Genomic DNA, 22,091 nt, shown 5'->3' with positions numbered 1-22,091 from the left:
TTCTACAATAAATCTCTTGTGCAACTAACTCCATTTTGGCATCTGCTTCTTGGAGGACATGAAGAATTACATATGGTGCCAGGAGCAGTCAGAGAAAACAGATGATAACATAGAATTCTGGAACTGGCTTATTGACCTGCTGGTGAACACAAATGGACATCACGCTGAGTGCTGTGTGAAGGGTGGGTCATCCCTGACACACCTGGTGGTCCAATTGCTGAAGATTTCACGAGAGGTAACCTGGAAAAAAAAATGTCCTGTTAGAGGGGATTGCCCTTGCAAATGCAATAATTCAGGCATTTGGAAAACACAGGTATAAAAGGCTCTAAAAGATAATGGAGTTGTCTGGTTATTGGTAAGTTCTATTAGTGCCTATCAATGGGATAATGAGAAACTGAGGGTCATTAACAAGCATTGAAAGAGTATGAGATGCAATAGCCAGAAACCCTCTAGTAGTTGACAGAGGTCCATATTTCCTGTTGCTAGAATAATGGACATAGCTGAGTAGCAAACAAAAGCTCTAATAACTGAGCTGCAGAGCTATAGAGACTTAAAATTTTAGCAAAGGCAGGTCTGCCATGCTAAAGTCAGCAACCTGCTTGGGAAAATCTTGGACCATGAAACATTGGTGGGGACACTGGAATAGATGTCCCTGAGAGTGTCTGCTCTGCAGACCCCTATAGATTCTCAGAACTTGCAGAGGTGGTTGATGGTTCCCTAGTAAGAGCTAGCGCTACCTCTATGCTGGAAGGTGCTGCACAAGCCCCTCCCCCTCAAAGGTAACAGATAACAGTGCCCCCCTCAAAAACTCCTAGAGCTGCTCTCCCAGCTATTAGGCAAATAACTGAGAGTTAAATTCCAGAATAACTCTGCTGGGGAATGAGGGGCCTGGCAAGGAATGAAAGAGAATATGCACCAAATGATCAGCAAACATTAGCCAGTATGCATTGGCAGGAGTTAGGGGAATAATTCTCAAATTAGATTTTGAGCGCAATTGATCAAAAGAGCTGGATTACAACAAAGAATTAATTGTCTTGGGGGATTTAAAATCCTTGCAAGGATCCCAGGAGATGGGACAAATTCACTGCTAAGATGATTCTTAGAGGCCCAGAAAAAGTGACTGCCAGCACTAGGGAAAGCATGCCCAAACTTCCCTGGCTAAGGGTAAAGGAGGGAATAAAGAAGCTGAGGAATGTGGGCCTGCAGGGATGGATATGTTCTATGTGAGGCCATACACTCACCAGAGTTGTTCCTCAGGTGGGCCCAGAGGACACAGCACTCCCCTAGACCATCAGGAACGTGCTGACGAGGAGGCATAGCACTGCTGAGAAGCTCAGCAGTCCTCTGTCGAAAGGGCTGTTGATAGGTGAGGCAGTCACAGAGCTGAGTTTGTTAACGGCATTCTGGGGATGATGGGGCCTGAAGTAAATGAGCCAGATGGTGGCACTTTACCAGCAGAAACCAGGAGGCTGCAATTACCAGGCAAGTTGGAGGGCAGCCAAAGGGTCTTAATTCACAAGGTCTGTGTAGATGGTTAATAAAATACGACGTCCCTAGGAGCAAAGTAGATGCGCAGCCAATAAGGATGTGTGTATTTATATATATATTTTTGGCACAATATATACATATCTTGCCAAAAATATATATACACATTTTAAGAAAGGAAACCTGTATTAAAATTATTATACTCAATATATACCGGTAACAAAAGATGAATACAAGTCACATTTGACTTCTGCAATTACAAGAGGTGCTCAAAGTGGTTACCATCAGTGTCCAGACACTTCTGATCATGGTGAACTATCATTGGAAGTAAATAATTACTTTTATTTTGAATTTTTCCAGTTTTATTGTGATGTAATTGACATTACATTGTATAAATTTAAGGTATAGTTTAACATAATGATTTGATGCTTCCTAACATGTACAATCAAATGTCAAGAATAGAAGAGCAGGAGGCTGGGGGCAATCATCCTCGTTCAGAGTCACCATCTCTAAAAGGGAACCCTCGTGTACTATTGGTGGGATTGCAGATTGGTGCAGCCACTATGGAAAAAGTATGGAAGTATCTCAAAAAATTGAAAATGAACTACCTTATGACCCAGCAATTCCACTCTTGGGTATCTATCAAAAGAAATCTAAAACACTAATTTGGAGAAATATATGCACCCCTATGTCTATTACAGCACTATTCACAATAGCCAAGATATGGAAACAACCGAAATGCCCATTGATACACAATTGGATAAAGAAACTGTGGTACATTTATACAATGGAGTATTACTCGGCCATAAAAAAGAATGAAATCTTACCATTTGCAACTACACGGATGGACCTAGAGAATATTATGCTAAGTGAAACAAGTCAAACTTAGAAAGACAAATACCATATGATCTCCCTTATATGTGGAATCTAAAGAACAAAACAAATGAGCAAACAAAACAGGAATAGACTCAGAGATATAGGGAAGGAAAAAAAAAACCTGTTGGTTGCTAGACGGGAGGAGGGTGGAAATGGAGGAGAAGGTGAAGGATTAGAAAGTACAAATTAGTGATCACAATATAGTCACAGGGATATGAAATCCAGTATGGGGAATATAATTAATAATGTTGTAAAGATTATGTAGGGTGCCAGATGGCACTAGATTTATCAGGGGGATCACATCATTGACTGTGCTATACACCTGAAGCTGAAGTAGCATAATATTGAATGTTAACTATAATATCTATATCTATATCTACATCTATATCTATACCATCTATATCTATATTATCTATATCATCTATATCATCTATATCATCTGGAGTCACAGGATATAGAGTACAGCATAGGGAAGATAGTCAATGGTATTGTAATAGCTATTGATGATGTCAGAGGGGTAGTAGATTTGGGAGGTTATCACTTTGTGAGGTGTGTAAGTGTCTAACTATTACATTGCTCTGTACACCTGAAACTAGTAAAAAAAAAAAAAAGTCACCATCTCTGGCTCAGCTCCCAGACTTGAGCTGATTTTCAGATCCAAAACCCACTAGGTGATGAGATGGCTGGCTTCCCAGGAGGAAGAACCCTGTACCAACATGACAAGTATTTTTTATATTGATTCCCTCATACCTTCCCCAAAGAGATCTATAGTCCTTTAACCATGTACACTGGAAAAGAGAAAAGACATTTTGAAGACTATTGGACACAAGGTCTGAATTAACATTGATACTCAAATTATCATCATGACCGCTTCTTCCCCGCTTTGTTAGATTAGAAGTTAAAGGTTCCAGGTAATAAGTGGAGTCCGGGCTAACATCTAGTTCACTCAAGGAGGCCAACTGGTTTTATGAACACAACCTAGGGATCATTTTCCCAGTCTCTAAATGTTTACAATTAGAACGGTTATACTTGATAGTTGAAGTAGCCCCCACATTGGGTCCTTGGCCTATTAGGTAAAAACTATAGTGGGAAGACCAATTCAAAACCTCTGAATCTACTTCCTAGCTCACCCTGGTGTATATAGATCCTAAATTCTCCAGTTCTGAAACTCAGCTTGAGGTAGCATATAATCAGTATTTTGTATCATCAAGAATGAGTTGGCTAGGAGGTAATATGACCGGTTAGAAATTTCAAGTACTGCTTAGAGATGCTTTAGACAAGAAATAAGGCAGTGGTATTAGAATTACAGGAGAGACACAATTAAGCAAGATGTGTACACGTTTTATTCCATAGGACTTTGACCCATTAGAGTTTAAGAAGAAGGGGTGTTTCAAGGTATTTGTTATGTTTCTGCCTTTAGATGACTGGGTGGATGACACTACACCTCAAAAAAGAAGAAGTACAGGAGATTGAAAGTTGTTGGGGAAGATAGTGAATTTATTTTTTAATATGTTTAAAGTGCATAATAGGATATGCCAAAACTTGGGTCAGTAATGCAATTGAAAAGATTGGGCTAGGGCTAGCCCGGTGGCTCAGGTGGTTGGAGCCCCGTGTTCCTAACCCTGAGGTTGTAGGTTCGATTCCCACATGATCCAGTGAGCTGCGCCCTCCGCAACTAGAATGAAGTCAATGAGCTGCCACTCAGCTCCCTGGTGGCCAGATGGCTCAGTTGGTTGGAGCACAGGCTCTCAACCACAAGGTTGCTGGGTTGATTCCCGCAAGGGATGGTGGTCTGCACCCCCTGCAACTAACAACAAGAACTGGACCTGGAGCTGAGCTGTGCCCTCCACAACTAAAATTGAAAGGACAACAACTTGAAGCTGAATGGCTCCCTCCACAACTAAGATTTGAAAGGACAACAACTTGACTTGGAAAAGTCCCGGAAGAACACGCTGTTCCCCAAAAAAGTCCTGTTCCCCTTCCCCAATAAAAAAATAAAATAAATAAAACAGTTTCTGATACACTCCCCACCCCAATCCACAGTTAACAACCACACACACACAAAATTGGGCTAGAAATACATAGGGAGTAGTCAGCCTGTACGTAGTAGTTGAAATGGAGAAATGAATGAAGCTGCTCTAGGAAAGTATGAGTCATGACCAAGAACAGAGAAATAAACCCTATGAAACATCAATGTTTTAGGAATTAGGTAGGAAAAAGAGACAGAAAAACCATTAGACTACAATGGAGAGGAACTAGATAGAGTAAGAAGATGATGTTCAGAATGTTGAATTTTGAAAGGGTAGAGAATAGTAGTTTAAATAGAAAGATAATGTCAAAGGAGACACATGTGTGTTTTGTTTTAAGTGAGAGAGGCTTGAAAATGTTTGTGTGCTGGTAGGGAAGAACCTGTAGAGATGGAGAGGTGGAAAACTCAAGGAGGAACAAGTGACTGACGTGTACATAGGAGGGAGTAGCCTTGGCGTACGTTGCTTGTCCTGAGTTCCTATCCTTCTTCATCCACAATGTTTAGATAGTGGGGCAATTGCTCAGGGGTCCAAAACTTCTTAACACCAATTATCAGCCACGTCAAGAGGACAACATAAATTGAGTTTTCAAATTCCAACATTTTGAACACATATTCCACTTGTCCTATAGGAAAAAGATCTTGATGGAGTGTAATGTGCATTCAATATGCAAAGAGGAAGACAAGAAAGGACTTGGTTTGACCAGCCAAAGACACTTGCTGGTGGGGCTATACCTAAATTTGAAACTGTCATCGAACAACCTACAGCCAAATCAATTCCTTGTCCAGTCACCAAAAGTTACCCTTACCCTCTCCTTCCCCATGACTGCCACCTGTCCAAACCCTGTCCTCTGAGTCATACAGAATGGAGGAGGACAGACCTTACTGATCTGGATTCTGAATTTAAGATTCTCCTAGTACTGACTGTTGTGTATAGTTTTTTTTCTTTTTTCTTTTTTTTTAACTGATTTCTTTACTTTCTTTTTTTAAAATTTTTATTGGGGATCAGTGTGTTTTATCCAGGACCCATCAGCTCCAAGTCAAATCATTGTCCTTCAATCTAGTTGAGGAGGGTGCAGCTCAGCTCCAAGTCCAATCACCATTTTCAATCTAGTTGCAGGGGCATAGCCCACCATCCCATGCGGGAATCAAACCGGCAATGTTGTTAAGAGCCCACATTCGGCCGACCTGTGTATATGTTTAATATGATTTCAAATCCACTTGTTTATGACTTAAATGAAGTTATTTCAATCTACTTCTTAATGACAGTTGTAAAGACAAAAAGAGTTATTTTTCTTTAGAAGTTGTTGGGACATAAAACATCATTGTACATCTGTCATCACTAATAAGCAGTCAGCAGCCCAGCAACTGAGGGGCCCAACTGGGGGCTTATAGATAAGAACAAATGGAGAAGCAACTATGGCAAGGGGACATTCAGACTAAATAGAGAGTTTGTGAAGATTATTAAGAGTTTCTATTTGGGTGAGGTGACTCTGCTAATCTAAAAACTCCCCAAAGACTCTAGGGACATTCTCTCCTGTCATGGCAATGCATTCGTCTTAGAGAGTGTTGATAAACCCAGTAGCTGCCAGGTCAAAGACATCAGCCAAACTACCAACAGGGGTGTCTCCGTTCCCTAGCAACATGTTCTAGCAACAGGGCACTTTTACTTTGCACTGGTGGCTGGAAATCAGCTTTAGGTTGGATGCCATCTCTCCAGGGTGTCTACTTGTATAAAAAAGGTACATCTCATATTAAATTTAGACTTTATTTCTTTACCTCCCCTTACCTAGAACAATAGAGTGATTAACTTGTCATTTGTTTGTAGTATTTCTTTATTTTGCTTATTAAAAGATATTATCCTGTATGCTATTGGCTTGCGAACTTCTAATTCCCACAGCAAACCTGTGCTAAGACAACTCAGTCTCTGAGCATAACTTTTGCTGCCCCTCAAAACAAAAGACAAAACAAAACACTGTGGCTCCATGATTCAGAAGACTTTATTGTCAAAAGAAAAATAAAAAATTACAAATGCCCATTTAGTCTGTCAGAAGGTTAAGATTTGTAACTATTGCTCTAAAGTAAAATTAGTTCAATAGTCCTATTAAATGGGAATTTCTTGAAATGGAGGATGTGGAAAAGTTGGGAATATTTTTCAGTGCAATTTTTATTTTTCTCCTCAGAAAATTAGAATCAGTAGCTGTCCCTTCCACCTGGAAGTGGTACTGAACCATAGTCTCCAAACTGTTTCTCAGAGCCTTAAGGTTCTGTGGGATGCCTTACGCGTTTTATTTCTCAATCAGAGTTGCTCCACTGTTACCTGTTATATGTTAGTGGTTCATAAGTATTTATCTTTAGAGCATGTTCTTTTAAATTTTTTTAAGAAAAAAAGGATTTTGAAAAGCATTTATCTAAATAAGAACTACAATGCATTTATAAATATTTAACTTACAATCTAGTAAATATGATATATTTGAAATAGGCAATTTGTTTTTTATTTCAGAACTATTGTCTGTTATTGGAATAAATATTAGAATGCAAGTGGTCATAAACAATTTCCTTCTTTCTTTTAAAAATCTATACCCTATAGCCGCCGCTATTTATTATAGCTTTACAGCTTTTCAGTGGCTGCTTTTTAGCTTTGAGATCTATACCGTCCTGAGCCCCCAAATTAAGTTGTTAACATGATATAGAGTAATTTGTTGCACCTATCTAATTAAGCGTCTTCTCTGAATCAGACACTGTGCTGAGCTCAAGGAGAATAAAGATGACCTTGAGAATTTAAGAATGTCATAGTCTGGTAGGAGAGAGTCACCCCAGTCTGTGATCAACGTTTACATCATATTCTTAGCAACAGCACAGAGAGGGCCATCTACTCTAAAAGGGGTTGCTTGGGATGAGGAAGGCAGGTGGAAAGCTGATGCAATCTGGGTAACTAGCATTGACTGAGCCTCTGTTCTGAGCTAGACACAGTGCAAGGCTCTGGGTAGACCAAAGAGAACCCCAACACATCTAGCCATTGCCCTCTGGAGGCTGCTGTCTAATTTGGGAGATGATGTTAAATAATGAAAATTCCAAATACATACAGAATTACACATTCAAATAAATTTTACAAAGCAAAAGAGTGAGAGAATAACAGGAGCAAACTCTTTTAGGAACATTCCAAGAAATTGGCATTTAGGCTTAAAGAACATGCTAATCACCACTACAATGGCAATACTATTGATGTAGATGATGTTGGATCTGCCAGGAGTTCTGGGTGTGGCCCGCGATCCTGTCTCGTGAAGCCAAAGAATGGACACATGGATCAGGGAGAGGCAAAAAGTTTTAAAAAGAGGACAGTTTATTAGAGGCAGGAGAAGAGGTTGAAGCTCCCCAGTGGGAGGGGATCCCAAATGGGGGTGCCCAGTGACTGAGACTAAAGATCTTACTTTTATACCTTCCCTTGCCTGCTTGGGGTAGGGGGCTGGAGACTGCTAATGGAATTCATCTATCAGGTTTGTCCTGTTTGCCCATCCTGAAGGGATTAACAAACCAACCCATTCCTATCTATCAGATCTGCTCCTTTGTCCGGTCAGAAGGGATTTGAGATTATTTATTAATCTCAAGGCTTAATTTCATGTCTCTGTCATGGAGTGAAGGAGACATTCCAGAACCTGGAGTTTCAGGATATGTCTGCTTTTTTGTTTATTCCACCAGGGACCCCCCCCTCCCCCCCCGCCCCCATCTACCTAGCAACCATACTAACTAACCTGTTTCAGTATTACAATACATAAATGTATAAAATTAACATGTTGTACACACCTTAAATTTACATAATGTTTATGTCAAACACACGTCCATTTAAAAAATATATATGTTTAAAGAATGAGGAATCAGATGTGTGAAGAAGGAGGGAAAGAGTGTTCTTGCTAAAAAGAAAGGAGAAAAATGTCATCCCTGAAACTAATCAAACCAATTTACAATAAATGTAGAGGATAGAAGGATAGAAAAATAGAGGAATAAATGAAATACGCAAAATCAAGTTAGAAAACTACAGGAAATTCACACGACTGTTTTAACAAAAAGAACAATAAAACATAAGAAAAATAGAAGATGAAAGAATTTACAGATTAAAGAAAATTAAGACACATATCAAGAAATCACAACATGTAGACCTTATCTAGATCCTGATTCAGATTGTTAAAACAGAAAATGAGAGAAATATGAGACAACTGGATATTTAAATACTGCTGGATATTTGAACAGACTGAATAATTTAATAATATTAAAGGATTATTTAAAATTATTTTTTAAATATAAAAAAAGATATTGTAATTACACTTTAGCAAAAGTATTCTCCTGTCCAACCCCAAATATATAAACAAAATGAAATGAGTTCTGGTAGTTCCTTCAAAATAACCCAGGGAGGGGGAATAGGTGGTGGTTTAGATGAAATCATATTGGCTGGAAGTCAATAGTTATTGAAGCTGGATTATGGATACATGAGGGTTTGTGATATTATTGTCTGCTTTATACATTTTTGAACTTTCCCATAATATAACATGTTCAAAAAGCAAGGAAGAAACCCAAGAAAACAAATAAGATGATTATATTGTAATAAATGCTAAGAAAAAAAAAATGATAATGAAATTGTTATCCTCCTTGAATTCCTGTCCTAGCCTAAAGTCACTGGGATCAGTCCAGTCTACTAGGTCAGTTCCTCCCTAAATTACTCATAAAAAAGCCCACCAGGTGGGACCACACCCAAGTGAGTAGCTAGAGTGCTTTCACCACTGAATTTCCATGGGCCTATTCTGTTTCTATTCTGGAAGGGAGGATCCAACATTCCAACCATTATCTGCCTAACCCCGAAACCATTTGGTCACACCCTGATCTAGTCTACACTGCTACAATTGAGGTGCACAAGAATTACCCTGAAGGCTTGTTGAAGCGCAGATTCCTGGGTCCCTGTCAATCCCAAGGATCTGATTCTGAGGTCTGGGGTGGAGTCTCATAATTTATTTTTCCAATCTCCAGTAAACTGAAGCTGAACCCTTGCAGACCACACTTTGATTATAGTACATATATCACTAAGTTAAACTGACCTGGGCTCCCTGGATACTGAGACAAATGGATCAAACCATTTTACTAGGGCAGAGAAAGTCCCATGTGAGACCTTTGGATGCCAGTGCCACCATATTGTTTGTTAATATTTCCTTTGGTAGCTATGGCTCCTTAGAGATACATGAAAACAGCTGTGACTTCTCCAGCCTCTTCTCTTGTCACACACATCCTGCCTCCAACATTATGCTCCAGCAGTTCCCAAGTGTTTGCATTCCTTCTCCTGCATTTCTTACTCCATCATTTGCCTTAGTGTTTTGGTTCTTGCTGCTTCTATTCTGAACAGCCAAACCCTTTTCTTCTACCCAGCTGACCAGTATTCAGGCTTAGTATTTGTGTTTCGATCTAAATCCTGGAGGAATAATGTTATTCAACACCTACAATTTAAATATAATCTCCCAGTGAATGTCACACCCGTGGGCATAAATCAGTTACAAAATACCTCTGTATCTCTTTTCTATTTCTTCTATAAAAACATCATTCAACCCATCACCACCATTGTCCTGGAAATGATTAAAAAGATTCTGTTTATTCAATTGTAACTTGTCTGAGTTTTTGACTTCTAGGTTTCTCCCAAGTCTCACTTTAAAGGAATAAAGACAAAAATCTCTCTCTGTATAATTAGGAATCTACTAATGACCCAATAATTCAAAGTTCACCTAATAGACAAGATAAAATATAAAACTGATGAAATTATCAGTCAGATAATGGCGGGGGTGGGGGTGGGAAGAAGATGAGAGAAGAAGAGAGCTTTTTTTGAGTAACAGGAAGTAGAAGGAGACATTTGCTTATAAAAGGAGAAGCCTAGTGAGAAACTCCCAGGTTAAAAGGAGTAAACTGCAGGTATTCTTAACTCTGCTGGCTTTGCTGTTCTCTGAGTGTTCCTGGGAATGGCAAATTCAAATTTTGATAGCAGTGAAAAGGTAAGTTTAATTAGAAAAGAATTATTTTTCCCACAGGTTCAGCTTACAAAGCCTTTCTGAAATTCACTTATGTTTCCCTCTTGCTACGAAACTTGATTTCTCAATGTATAAAATCTCCATCTTAGAACCTCCTTCTCTTTCGGGCGGATTATTAATAGTTTTCTTTCACATGATTGTGGTTCTGTGTGTATTTGGGTGAAAGTAAAAATGAGAAGTAAAGATGCCTTTTCCTAGTGTGAAGTAAGAGGTTTATTTTGTGGAAAGACACGCTGTAGCCAGGCAAGATAAAAATAGTAAAGAAATGGACAGCTATGGTAAAAAGAAAGTGAAAAAGGGTAATGTGGGTAAGGTAAGAAAGTGAAGTGACCAATTAGTTTCTTTTCTCAAGAGTGAAAAGTAACCTACTGCCAGTGGCTTTGGAATCTAATGTGTTTCCAGACTGGGTTTGGGTAGTCCTGGACTGGAGGAGAGGATAGACCGAGAAAGTTTTACAGGTATTTACTGGGACTGCTGTACCAGGCTACAGGACTGAATTAATTGTCCAATAAAAACTGTGATTATGGGCACATCATCTAGCTGCCTTGAGCCACCCCCCACCTCTAGAATGGTGTAATAGTTCTCCAGTAATGCCAATTTTTTTGAAGCTGACCAGTGAATGTGTGTGAGAGTATTTTGAAAAAGTGGTATACAAATGCAAAATTCCTATACGCACCTAGGAATTTGAGAGCAACAGGAAGCCATTGAGATGATTTAAATAGGGAAAGGGCATGGCTGCATCAGATTTTGCCTGGCTGCTGTGGGTGTTTTTCTTTTTTTTTTAAAGTATTGTAATAAGGCTGGAATGGAGTTTATTCACTCTTGGGTTTGAGAGGAAAACCTAAGTTCAGAAATTGACTCACGCATATGTTACTCTGTGGCATCGATTATTTAATTTCTGAGACTCAGTGGCCTAATTTGCAAAATAGGAAAACTAAGAAATTACTACAAGCATGCTATGATGATTAAATGAGAGAAATACAGAAAGCACCTAGCACAGTTCGTGTATACTGTACAAAACCAGTAAATTTTAGTTCCTTCCTACCTGTCTACTTTACCTTTCAGACATTAGATTATTAACAGAACATTGAGTGCCCAATCTGTGCTGGGTACTGTGTCAGTTACTGTGGTGGCATGAGAGTAAAGCAGATATATATTCACTTCACTTGAATCATGGGGCTGAAGTAAGGCCAGTGTGGCTGGAGCTCAGAAAGCTCTTGAGCTGCAGTGGTAGGCATGGAGCAGATAGCTAGGGAGGGAATTTTGTCTTTAACCTGAATAGCAATGATAAGCCATTGAAGTATTTTAAATAAGTAGGACAGCAGTCTGAAGAAAGAGTGGAGTCAAAATGGATTTTGGAGTAACAGGAGATTTTTGCATCTGCCAGTGAGAGTTAATGATAGCTTGAATTGTGTATAATGTGATAGAAAATGGGAAGGTGGAAACACATTTCATACAGATTTAGGAGATAAAATGAAAGTATTTAATGTTTTAGCTGGTAGAAAGATGCCATGAGGAAATGGTTTTCACAAATTCAAGACCTACCCTTCCATTTCCTCTATCACCCACTTGTAAATCTATATTTGCTCATTTCCTTATTGCTCCTCTTATCTAATAGAGAGGGTCTACTAATCAACATCAAATTTAAGGAAATCTCAGTAAGTTTTCAATCCATCCATCTTCCCAGTTTCTTACTCAGTAGTTGTGATTTGAAAAGAAGAAGTTTAATTGTAAGTTTCAATTAAGAATCAGTGATTGACGCTTCCCTTTCCAGGACTACTTTAAGGTTGAATTAGAGGAAGAAAGTGTGATTCTCACATTGGTTCCAGTTAGTGAGGAACCTAATGAAGAACATCAAATGGAACCAAGCATTTCTTCAATCTCAGAAGACAACCTGATGATTCCTAGGCTAGATAATGAAGGTATGAGGACAAGAATTGCTCAATTTGCTGCTCCTCTAGCTCTGGGAAACCCAGGAAGAGTAAGATTTTTTCTTTTCTATCCTCTGACTATACAATGCCCATCTTAAATCTCATGCCAATTACCTGTGGTAAGAGATTTCTCAAACTCCTCCCATACTTCTCATTTGCTAACAGCATGTACAGTCATGCTTTTAAACTGAAAAACAGGCATGTGGAATGCTTTGGACAGAGCATAGTCTTATGGGACAGCTAGACATGAGTTGAAATTTCCAACCCATGAAGCTTAATCTTCATTTTGATTAGTGCATACTTTACATACCTCTTATGAAGACTAATTTTCCTCCCAGGTTTATTGAGATACAACTGACACATAATAACAGTGTGTAATTTTAAGTTATATTGTGTGATGATTGGGACATGTACATACTGTGAAATAATTACCATAATAAGGTTAATTAACACATTCATTACCTTACACAATTACCTTCCCCCGCCACTCTGTGGTAAGAATATTTTAGATTTACAATCTTAGCAACTTTCAAGCATATACTATAGTATTGTCAACTATAATAAACATGCTGTGCATTACATCCCCAGAACTTAATTCATCTTATAACAGAAATTTGCACCTTTTGATCGACATCACCCCATTTCCCCTGTCCCCCAAACCCTGGCAACCACCAGTCTATTCTGTTTCTTTGAGTTCTGCTTTTTTCAGATTCCACATATACTCATAAGTGAGATCATACAGTATTTGGAAGACAAAATAATTTAAAAATTCATCTAGTATTTTGCTTGGTGAGTAATTACTGATTAAATGTGTAACAACTCTTAATATCATGACACTTTGTGTCCTCAGTGCTTTTTTATAAAGGCATTGAGTAAGTATTTTCAGAATGATTTCATTTTCTGGGCCAATAACAAGGACTTCAAGATGAAGATAATACAAGTTAGGGCTAAGCAGAGTGAGTTGAGAAAAGTTGCTATTGAGAAAAATGAGGCAGGCTGACAGAATGGTGGACCATTTTTGGTTGGGGTGCTTTCTTTGATTTCTATAGGTCCAAAATCTAGACATTTTAGAGGAGCAATCCAATGCAATGTTCTATCCAGGTGTTGATGGCCACAAAAAACAACAGGTTGCTCTATGTAGTGTAGAAAATAGGGAATTTAGAATTTCAGAATGTAGGTTTGAGTCCCAGGTCTCTCATTTTAATGGAGATGTTATTTTGGGTAAGTCCTTTAATTCTTGAATCGATTACCTTATTTGCAATATGAGAAGAAATATTTGAAATGTATATTTGCAAATTAGGTTATGAGAAATAAATGAGAACTTTGTAAAATTATAAAGAATCTTACAAAATTTAAATTATTAGTTCTTTGGTTTCCTTCTTTTCTCAGTTTATCTTCCTCAAACGAGTGAACAGTTCAAAGCTTGTCCAAAACCAATGCTCCCCTTGCCGACCATTTTGCCTTCAATTAATAAAGTGCGTTGGGACACTTTGCGGAACTGGTGCCAACAATTTAATTTGAGTACTGATGGCAAGGTAAGTACACTGGTGAGCATCTCTGCTGCTCAGAACAAATATGGGAGGTTTAGTCAACTTTTAATTTTCTCCCCTCTTAATGTCCTTAGAAAATAGACGTTTATCTGAGGCTCAAGGAACATGCGTACTCTGAAGAAAAACAAGTGAGTGAGGAGTGTGGAGACAGTGTAAAGTTAAGTTCTGATTGTGAATTATTCTACCTATCCCAGCCTCTCTATATATGTTGTACCTCCAAAGCAAGGTTTCTCAACCAAGACTATTGACATTTGGGGACAAATAATTTATTTTTGTTTTGGAGGCTCTCCTGTGTATTTTAAGATGTTTAGACCAAACATCCCTGGCCTCTACCCACTAACCATCAGTAGCAACCCCTTAACCCTGTTCCCAGTCCCCTCAGTTTTAACGATCAACAATTTTTCCCAGTTGAGCACTGCTGTAAGGGAACTAAAGTTCCTAAATCCTTCCCACACTGACCTACCAGGATCAATGTATGAAGAATAATAACATTGATACAGAAGTTATTATTGTGTCAGTAGCACTTTACTGAATAATCATCAAGAATCCCATTTGCAGAACATTCCTGAAATACTACAGGAGTCAAGTTCAAAGAAATGCAAGATGGTGACCAAGAAAGTAAGGAGTAAGAAAAGTTGTAAGATGAGTGAGAGAGAGCAAATGACCAATAGCGTTGAAGTGATAACTTCAGCTCAGGAAGCCATGTTGGCAGCATGGGCAAGACTTGCTGCAAGAGCCGTTCAACCTAAGGCTATGAATTCATGTCCCATTCCTACTTCTGCTGAGAACTTTCTGCTGCAAACCTCTGGTAAGATCAACTTTAGAGTGAATACCACTCCAGAGAAAGAAAGTTAACTTTTATTAGTCCAATATTGAAAGGTAGTAAAAGGCAAAGTGTTAGTTAAAATATCTGCAGATTGGATATTAGGTTCATAGAGGGCTTATCTTTTGATAGCCAAGTTTTGCCTGGATGGGATCTCTAAGCTAGGTAATGGAGTGGTGACCCTTTCTTATCAGTAAGCAGAAGTCCAAGGTGGGAAGAAAGCATAATCTGATAATGTGGTCAACCACAGCCTGAGATCTTTTGCCTTTCTCTCTCACTTCTGCAAGCCCTTCATAGAATACTGAATAAGAATGCAGGTGTTACCAGATGGCCTCAGGGTTTTTTGAAAATTAATTTGGGGAACGTATTCAATAATGTTGTAAAGATTTTGTTGGGTATCCGATGGACATGCATCCTATTTGAGAGACCACTTCAGGGATACTGTGGATGCCTGATCATGGCATTGTACACCAGAAGCTAAACATTAATGAATGCCAACTATAATTATATATATATAATGTGATGGCTCAGTGTGAGGTCGGAGGGATAGTGGATAGGGGGAGGGGGGTTCACAGTGTGAGGGATATAAATGATGAACGTCTAAGTATTACCTTGTCTTGTACACCTGAAACTAATAAATTTAAAAAAATTAAAAAAAAAAAAGAATGCAGGTGTTAGAATTGAAAAACCTTCATTCAAATCCTTGTCTTACGATTTCCTATGTATGTGACATTGGCAAGTTACTTAGTGTAAGCCCTGGTATCCTGATTTATAAAATAAATATTACAACTAGTCTGCTTCTTAGAATGATTGTGAGACTTATGAGAGAACGTGGCACATTAAAAGTAGGCAATAATAACATGTTTGGGGCCCCTGTCCCCTTAAGAAATCTTGAGAATAACTTAGCCTACTTTTCTCCAACTCCCCTCCTTCTCTCCTTGGTATTTTTGTTTAGCCAACCCTATCTCTGGTCAGCACAGTCACCTTCGTCACCTTCCTTTTTTTTTTCTTTTTTTTTAATGATTTTATTGGGGAAGGGGAACAGGACTTTATTGGGGAACAGTGTGTACTTCCAGGACTTTTTTCCAAGTCAAGTTTTTGTCGTTTCAATCTTAGTTGTGGAGGGTACCATTCAACTTCAAGTTGTTGTCCTTTTAATCTTAGTTGTGGAGGGTGCAGCTCAGCTCCAGGTCCAGTTGCTGTTGCTAGTTGCAGGGGGCACAGCCCACCATCACTTACATGAGTCGAACTGGCAACCTTGTGATTGAGAGTCCGCGCTCCAACCAACTGAGCCATCCAGGAGGCAGCTCAGCTCAAGGTGCCATGTTCAATCTTAGTTGCAGGGCGTGGAGTCCCTTGTGGGACTCGAGGAGTTTAACCAGCAACCTTGTGGTTGAGAGCCCACTGGCCCATGTGGGAATCGAACCGGCAGCCTTCAGAGTTAGGAGCATGGAGCTCCAACCACCTGAGCCACTGGGCCGACCCTCACCCTCCTGTTTTGCTTGAATTCTTTTCTTCTCTCCACCCCATTCCCCAAAGTGGAAAATCCTCTTTTATTCAGGGCTGACTTGTATGGTAAGACACCTTGTTCATTGCACAAGGAACCCAGCCAAAAGGAAGATGGAAGCTGAAATTGGCCTACTGTCTGCTTCCCAAGCTGCACTCCCTTTTGTGAAAAGGAATGGGCACCTTTTTGCTAATTTCCAAAAGCACTGTCCCGCCACAAAGCTGTCTCTAGAGAACTGCTTCGCCAAAGATAGCATCTTTTTCTAATTTTCATTAATGTGCCATATGGGTCAGTAACATCCCACAATTAATCATTCTTTTAGTTCCTCCTCATTTAGTAGTTGTTAAACACCTGTGATTCAAGAGTGTGCCTAGCCAACAGGCTTTCCACTCTTGTTTTACAGTCTGAATGGAGAGATTTTTATGGATATTTAAGCTCACAGTGACTGCTCCTTTCTCTGAGTTTCAGATACTTGGTATTTTTATAACTTCTCTTGTTTTCTCTCAGATATACCATCTACTCAATTAGATTGTTCCCTAGGCTTCTAAACAAAGATGCTTTTGCCTGTTTTTCATATTTGCGGCAGTACAATGTTAGGCAAATGTTAGGCAAATGGGCTGTGAATCAGAATATCTGGATCCATGTCTTAGATCTGGGAAAATTATAATATTTAACACCATAAGCTTCAGTTACCTCACCTATAAATAAGAAAAGTAAATAGAAGGTAAATATTAGTAATGTTCTTAGTAAATCTATGAATATATGTAAACCACTTAGCAATATCCTGGAAAAGCAAGCATTCTAAGAAATTAATTGTTATTAATCCTCATACTATATAATTTGTGAAGTTAGTTTATTGTGCCTTTTGGTCTACAATTCAGTTGATTCATCAACAGAATATAGGAGCAAAGTCAAGAGTGACTTGCTGAGAGGTTGGATTGGGGTGTGGTTACTTAATCTTCGCTGTTTATATTTGTTTCTCCTTCTCACCCCAGGTGTCAGGTGGTGTGTGGTCCATGGCAGACCTCTCTTGGCAGACAGAGAGGGTTGGGTTCGCCTGCAGTTCTATGCAGGTCAGGCGTGGGTGCCTGACCCTCCTAAGAAGATGATCTCTCTCTTCCTATTACCGGCCTGCACTTTCCCATACCCAGACCTAGAAGATAATATGTTATGCCCTGATTGTGTTAAGAAGTAGGTAACTCTTAACTATTTGTATGGCACACAGAAAAGTAGGTATCTAGATGGATTTCTGAATAATTTAGTAGGAGAAAGCAGAAGGCAAACATGCTGTTTTCTTAATTTGCCATATAGATCAGGCAAGAATAGGAAGGAAAAAGAACTTGGTAGTGGATTAGAATTCAGATAAATGTGGCTTTTTAGCAACCCTAAAAAAGTATGTGACAAGTTAGAATATTTGTCTCAATTTTAGAGACCTGTTTTAAGGAAAGAAAAAAACAAAACCTTAACATTAGAGTTTTACCACAAGTTCTATACTTAGCTGGGGTTATAAAAATTAGTAAGCCAAAATCCACGTACTATATTAGAATGAAAATGAATAAGATGCTGTGAAAATACATGGATAGTATCTATATTGGAGTAAGTTAGGGAAACTTCAGAAAGGATTGCATATACTGAGGAAGAGCTTACCATTTAGAAAGTAAATAATTGGGGAATTTTGGTAGCGGAAACAGCACATACAAATACATGGAAATGAAAAAATATGACATAGTTAGAAATTGCAAATAGGTCAATATGACTGAAGCTTGTGTTAACTAAATCTGGGAAGGGGAGGAGTTGGCCACTCAAGTTTTTATATTCTACATTAAAGGTTTCAAATATTATCCTGTGAGTCATAATGTCTCAGTCACTTTTGGGACATAGACTCCTTTGAGAATATAACTAAATACTTCCAGCCAGGAAAATATACACTGGACACACACATAAACACTGCATTAGCTTTTATATGAACTGTAGAACTAATGTTCATTCATGGGTTTAAAATTCAGCTTTTGATGATAGAATTGGGTGGATGGAGGTGATGTGAGATGGGTGTAGAGGGAAACTAAAGCTTCTTAGGAAGTGGATTGATAAACTTGCAAAAGAAACTAGACTAGAGGATAAGACATTACTATAATTCTGGAAAGGTAGAATTTATGACCTTGGCAAAGAACTTAAAAGGGAATGGGGCAAATTTAAGAGATGTAGGGATAAGAGAAATAGAATGCTATCTAGACAGAGGAATGGTAGAAGTCCAGTTCAGTGGTGAAGAATATGATACATGGGACATGCTGGACATGGGTCTAGAGTTCTGAGAGCAGTATGGGTTAGAGAAACATCTGAGAGTCATTAGCTTTTATTTTTTTATTTTTTATTTTTATTATTTTTATTTTTTAAAGATTTTTTTTGGGGGAAAGGGAATAGGACTTTATTGGGGAACAGTGTGTACTTCCAGACCTTTTTTTTTTTTTTTTCCAAGTCAAGTTGTTGTCCTTTCAGTCTTAGTTGTGGAGGGTGTAGCTCAGCTCCAGGTCCAGTTGCCAGTTGCTAGTTGCAGGGGGCACAGCCCACCATCCCTTGCGGGAGTCGAACCAGCAACCTTATGGTTGAGAGGATGCACTCCAACCAACTGAGCCATCTGGGAGCTCAGCGGCAGCTCAGCTCAAGGTACCGTGTTCAATCTTAGTTTCAGGGGGCGCTGCCCACCATCCCTTGTGGGACTTGAGGAATCAAACTGGCATCCTTGTGGTTGAGAGCCCACTGGTCCATGTGGGAATGGAACCGGCAGCCTTCGGAGTTAGGAGCACGGAGCTCTAACCTCCTGAGCCACCGGGCCGGTCCCTGGGAGTCATTAGCTTTTAAATTGTACATAAGAGTATGTAGGAATTAGAAAGGACACAGGAAGGAACCCTAAAGGAGACCAGCATATTGATGGCAGGTGAGAAACGGAGAAACTGAAACTGCAGTTAAAAGTTGGGATGTAGGGCCGGCCTGGTGGCTCAGGCGGTTAGAGCTCCATGTTCCTAACTCCGAAGGCTGCTGGTTCGATTCCCACATGGGCCAGTGTGCTCTCAACCACAAGGTTGACAGTTCAACTCCTCAAGTCCCACAAGGGATGGTGGGCTGCGCCCCCTGCAACTAGCAATGGCAACTGGACCTGGAGCTGAGCTGCGCCCTCCACAACTAAGACTGAAAGGACAACAACTTGACTTGGAAAAAGTCCTGGAAGTACACCCTGTTCCCCTTCCCCAATAAAATCTTATATAAAAAAAGAAGTTGGGATGTAAATGAGAAAAGGAAGCAATGAGCAGTGTTTCAGAAGTGGTTAGTAGTGAGATGGCTGTGTAAGATTGATTAATGCAGTGCTGTTGGGAGTGTCAATTTTGGACATGATTGGTGGCCTTTTTGAGAGTAGATTGAAAGGGTCAGTGGAAGCAGAAATGTGATGTGGCAAGTTGCACTAGAACACGGGAAGAACTAAGGCAGGACATATTGACACGTCCTGAGAGAGAAGGAGATAGCAGTTAGTTGTAGTAGTAATATCAAGGGAGCTTGTTTCCTTCTTTCTTTCCTTCTTTTCTTCCTTCCTTCTTTCCTTCCTTCCTTCCCTCCTTTTTATTTCCATTTTTTCATGGGAAAACAGGGGATATGGGGAGAAGCTGTGGGAAAGGAAAGGGAGGGAGAGTACAAAGATAAAGAAAGTAGAACCAATTTAGCATATACAATATGAGGCCTGATATTAAGTGGACAATCTTTGTTTGCTACATAAATCCTTTTACCGACCATTCTTACTCAGGTGATGGGCAGACTACTAAGGAACTTCAGAAGTGGATTTCTTATCTTACTGGTCATTTTGAAGGGGGTGGTAGGGAATGGTAGATCTTATTCTAACAGTTTTTCAAAATTATTTTCTAACTTGTTTATAGGAATAAGAGGATGATGGAAAGATTAACTACAATGAAGAAGTAGAAGCAACCTGGTTTGAACACAACCACATCATTCCTTTTGGACTGGCCATGTCTTAATAAAAAATAAACGGTGGATAGATAGCTCACAGATACATTGATTTGTATCCCAATGATTGCTGTGCTCTGTCCTGGCCATCCTCTGTTGCCTGATGCCTTGAGTACAGAGGTGAATGTTTGGATTCTGTACTTGAGGTCTGCCAAAAAGTGACTGCCACTGTTGCTTCGGGTATTTAGCTATAACATATAGAATATAAGTTGGTTTTCTTTTAATTAATAGATTTTTTAAGCAGTTTTAGATTTTCAGAAAAAATTGAGCAGGAACTAGAGTTCCAGATTTCTGTTCCCTGCACTCCCCCATTTTCCCTACTGTCAACATCCTGCACCGGAGAGGTACATTTATTGAACCTACATTGACACATCATTATCACCGAAAGCCCATAGTTTACATTAGGGTCCATTCTTTATGTTTTACATTCTATGGGTTTTGAGAAATGTATAATGACATATCCACCATTATAGTGTCATACAAAATAGCTTCACTGCCCTAAAAGTTATGTGCTCCACCTATTTAACCCCTGACACATTTTCTGTATTCATAGCTTTGCCTTTTCCAGAATGTCATACAGTTGAAATCATACAGTTGCCTTTTCAGATTGACTTCTTTCAGAGCAATGTAAATTTAGGATTCCTTCATATCTTTTGATGGCTCAACAGCCCACTTCTTTTTTTGTTTTTGTTTTAAATTAAAGTTTATTGGGGTGACAATGGTTAGCAACATTACATAGGTTTCAAGTGTACAATTCTGTATTATATCATCTATATATCACATTGTGTGTTCACCAGAGTCAGTTCTCTTTCCATCACCATATATTTGATCCCTTAGCCCACTTTTGTTTCTTTTTTGTCAGTGAATACTCCATTTGTCTGGATGTACCATAATTTGTTTATCCATTCACATATTGAAGGCCATCTTGGTGGCTTCCAAGTTTTGGCAATTATGAATAAAGCTGCTATAAACATTTGTGTTCAGGTTTTTGTGGACATAGATTTTGAACTTATTTGAGTAAATACCAAGGAGCATCTTATAAGAGTGTGTTTAGTTTTATAAGGAACTGCCAAACTCAGAGTAGTTGTACCATTTTGCATTCCCAGCAGCAATGATCGAGAGTTCATGCAGGTCCATATCCTCACCAGCATATGGTGTTCTCAGTGCTTTGGATTTTGGCCGTTCCAATAGGTGTGTAGTAGTATCTCATTGTTTTAATTTGCAATTTTATAATTACATATGTGGATGATCTTTTAATATCTTATTTGTAATCTACATCTTAGGTGAGGTGTCTATTCAGGTCTTTTGCCTTTTTTTTTTAAACGTGGCTGTTCATTTTGTTAATAAGTTTTAAGAGTTCTTTTTATATTTTGGATAGCAGTCCTTTATCAGGTGAGTCTTTTGCAAACACTTTTTCCAGTCGGTGGCTTGTCTTCTCCTTCTCTTGATTAATTGGTATAATTAGATCATTGATGTTTAAAGCAATTGATACAAATGAATTGAGATATTCTTCATTACTCATTTTTTATTTGCACTTTTTTTTGTCTTCCTCTCTTTCCCTTCTCTGGTTTTAATTAAGCATTTTATGTGATGCCCATTAATAGAATGAATACTCATTAATAGACTAAAAGAACATGTCTTGATGCAGAAAAAGCATTGAACAAAATCCAGCACCCCCATAATGAAAATATCAATAAGCAAAGAGTAAACAGGAACAACTTCAACATGATAAAGGTCACATGTTCCTGACTATAAGGAAAAATCTTTCAGCCTTTCATCTCTTAGTATGAGGTTAACTGGGCTTTTCACATGTGACCTTT

General features: G+C 38.9%; 1 protein-coding gene across 1 annotated transcript; it reads left to right on the top strand.

Annotated features, from left to right (window-relative positions):
* Positions 1-10,310: 10,310 nt before the first annotated feature.
* Positions 10,311-21,253, top strand: DPPA2 (developmental pluripotency associated 2). The gene is made up of 7 exons (XM_081075466.1): positions 10,311-10,413; positions 12,224-12,371; positions 13,770-13,915; positions 14,005-14,058; positions 14,489-14,738; positions 17,256-17,451; positions 20,184-21,253. The coding sequence occupies exons 1-7, from the start codon at positions 10,381-10,383 to the stop codon at positions 20,224-20,226; spliced, it is 870 nt and encodes a 289-aa protein (XP_080931592.1). The 5' UTR covers positions 10,311-10,380; the 3' UTR covers positions 20,227-21,253.
* The last annotated feature ends 838 nt before the right edge of the window (positions 21,254-22,091 follow it).

The sequence above is a fragment of the Rhinolophus hipposideros genome (assembly GCF_964194185.1).
Source record: "Rhinolophus hipposideros genome assembly, chromosome: 2".
Taxonomy (NCBI): domain Eukaryota; kingdom Metazoa; phylum Chordata; class Mammalia; order Chiroptera; family Rhinolophidae; genus Rhinolophus; species Rhinolophus hipposideros.
This window is presented reverse-complemented; position numbering and strand designations above follow the sequence as displayed.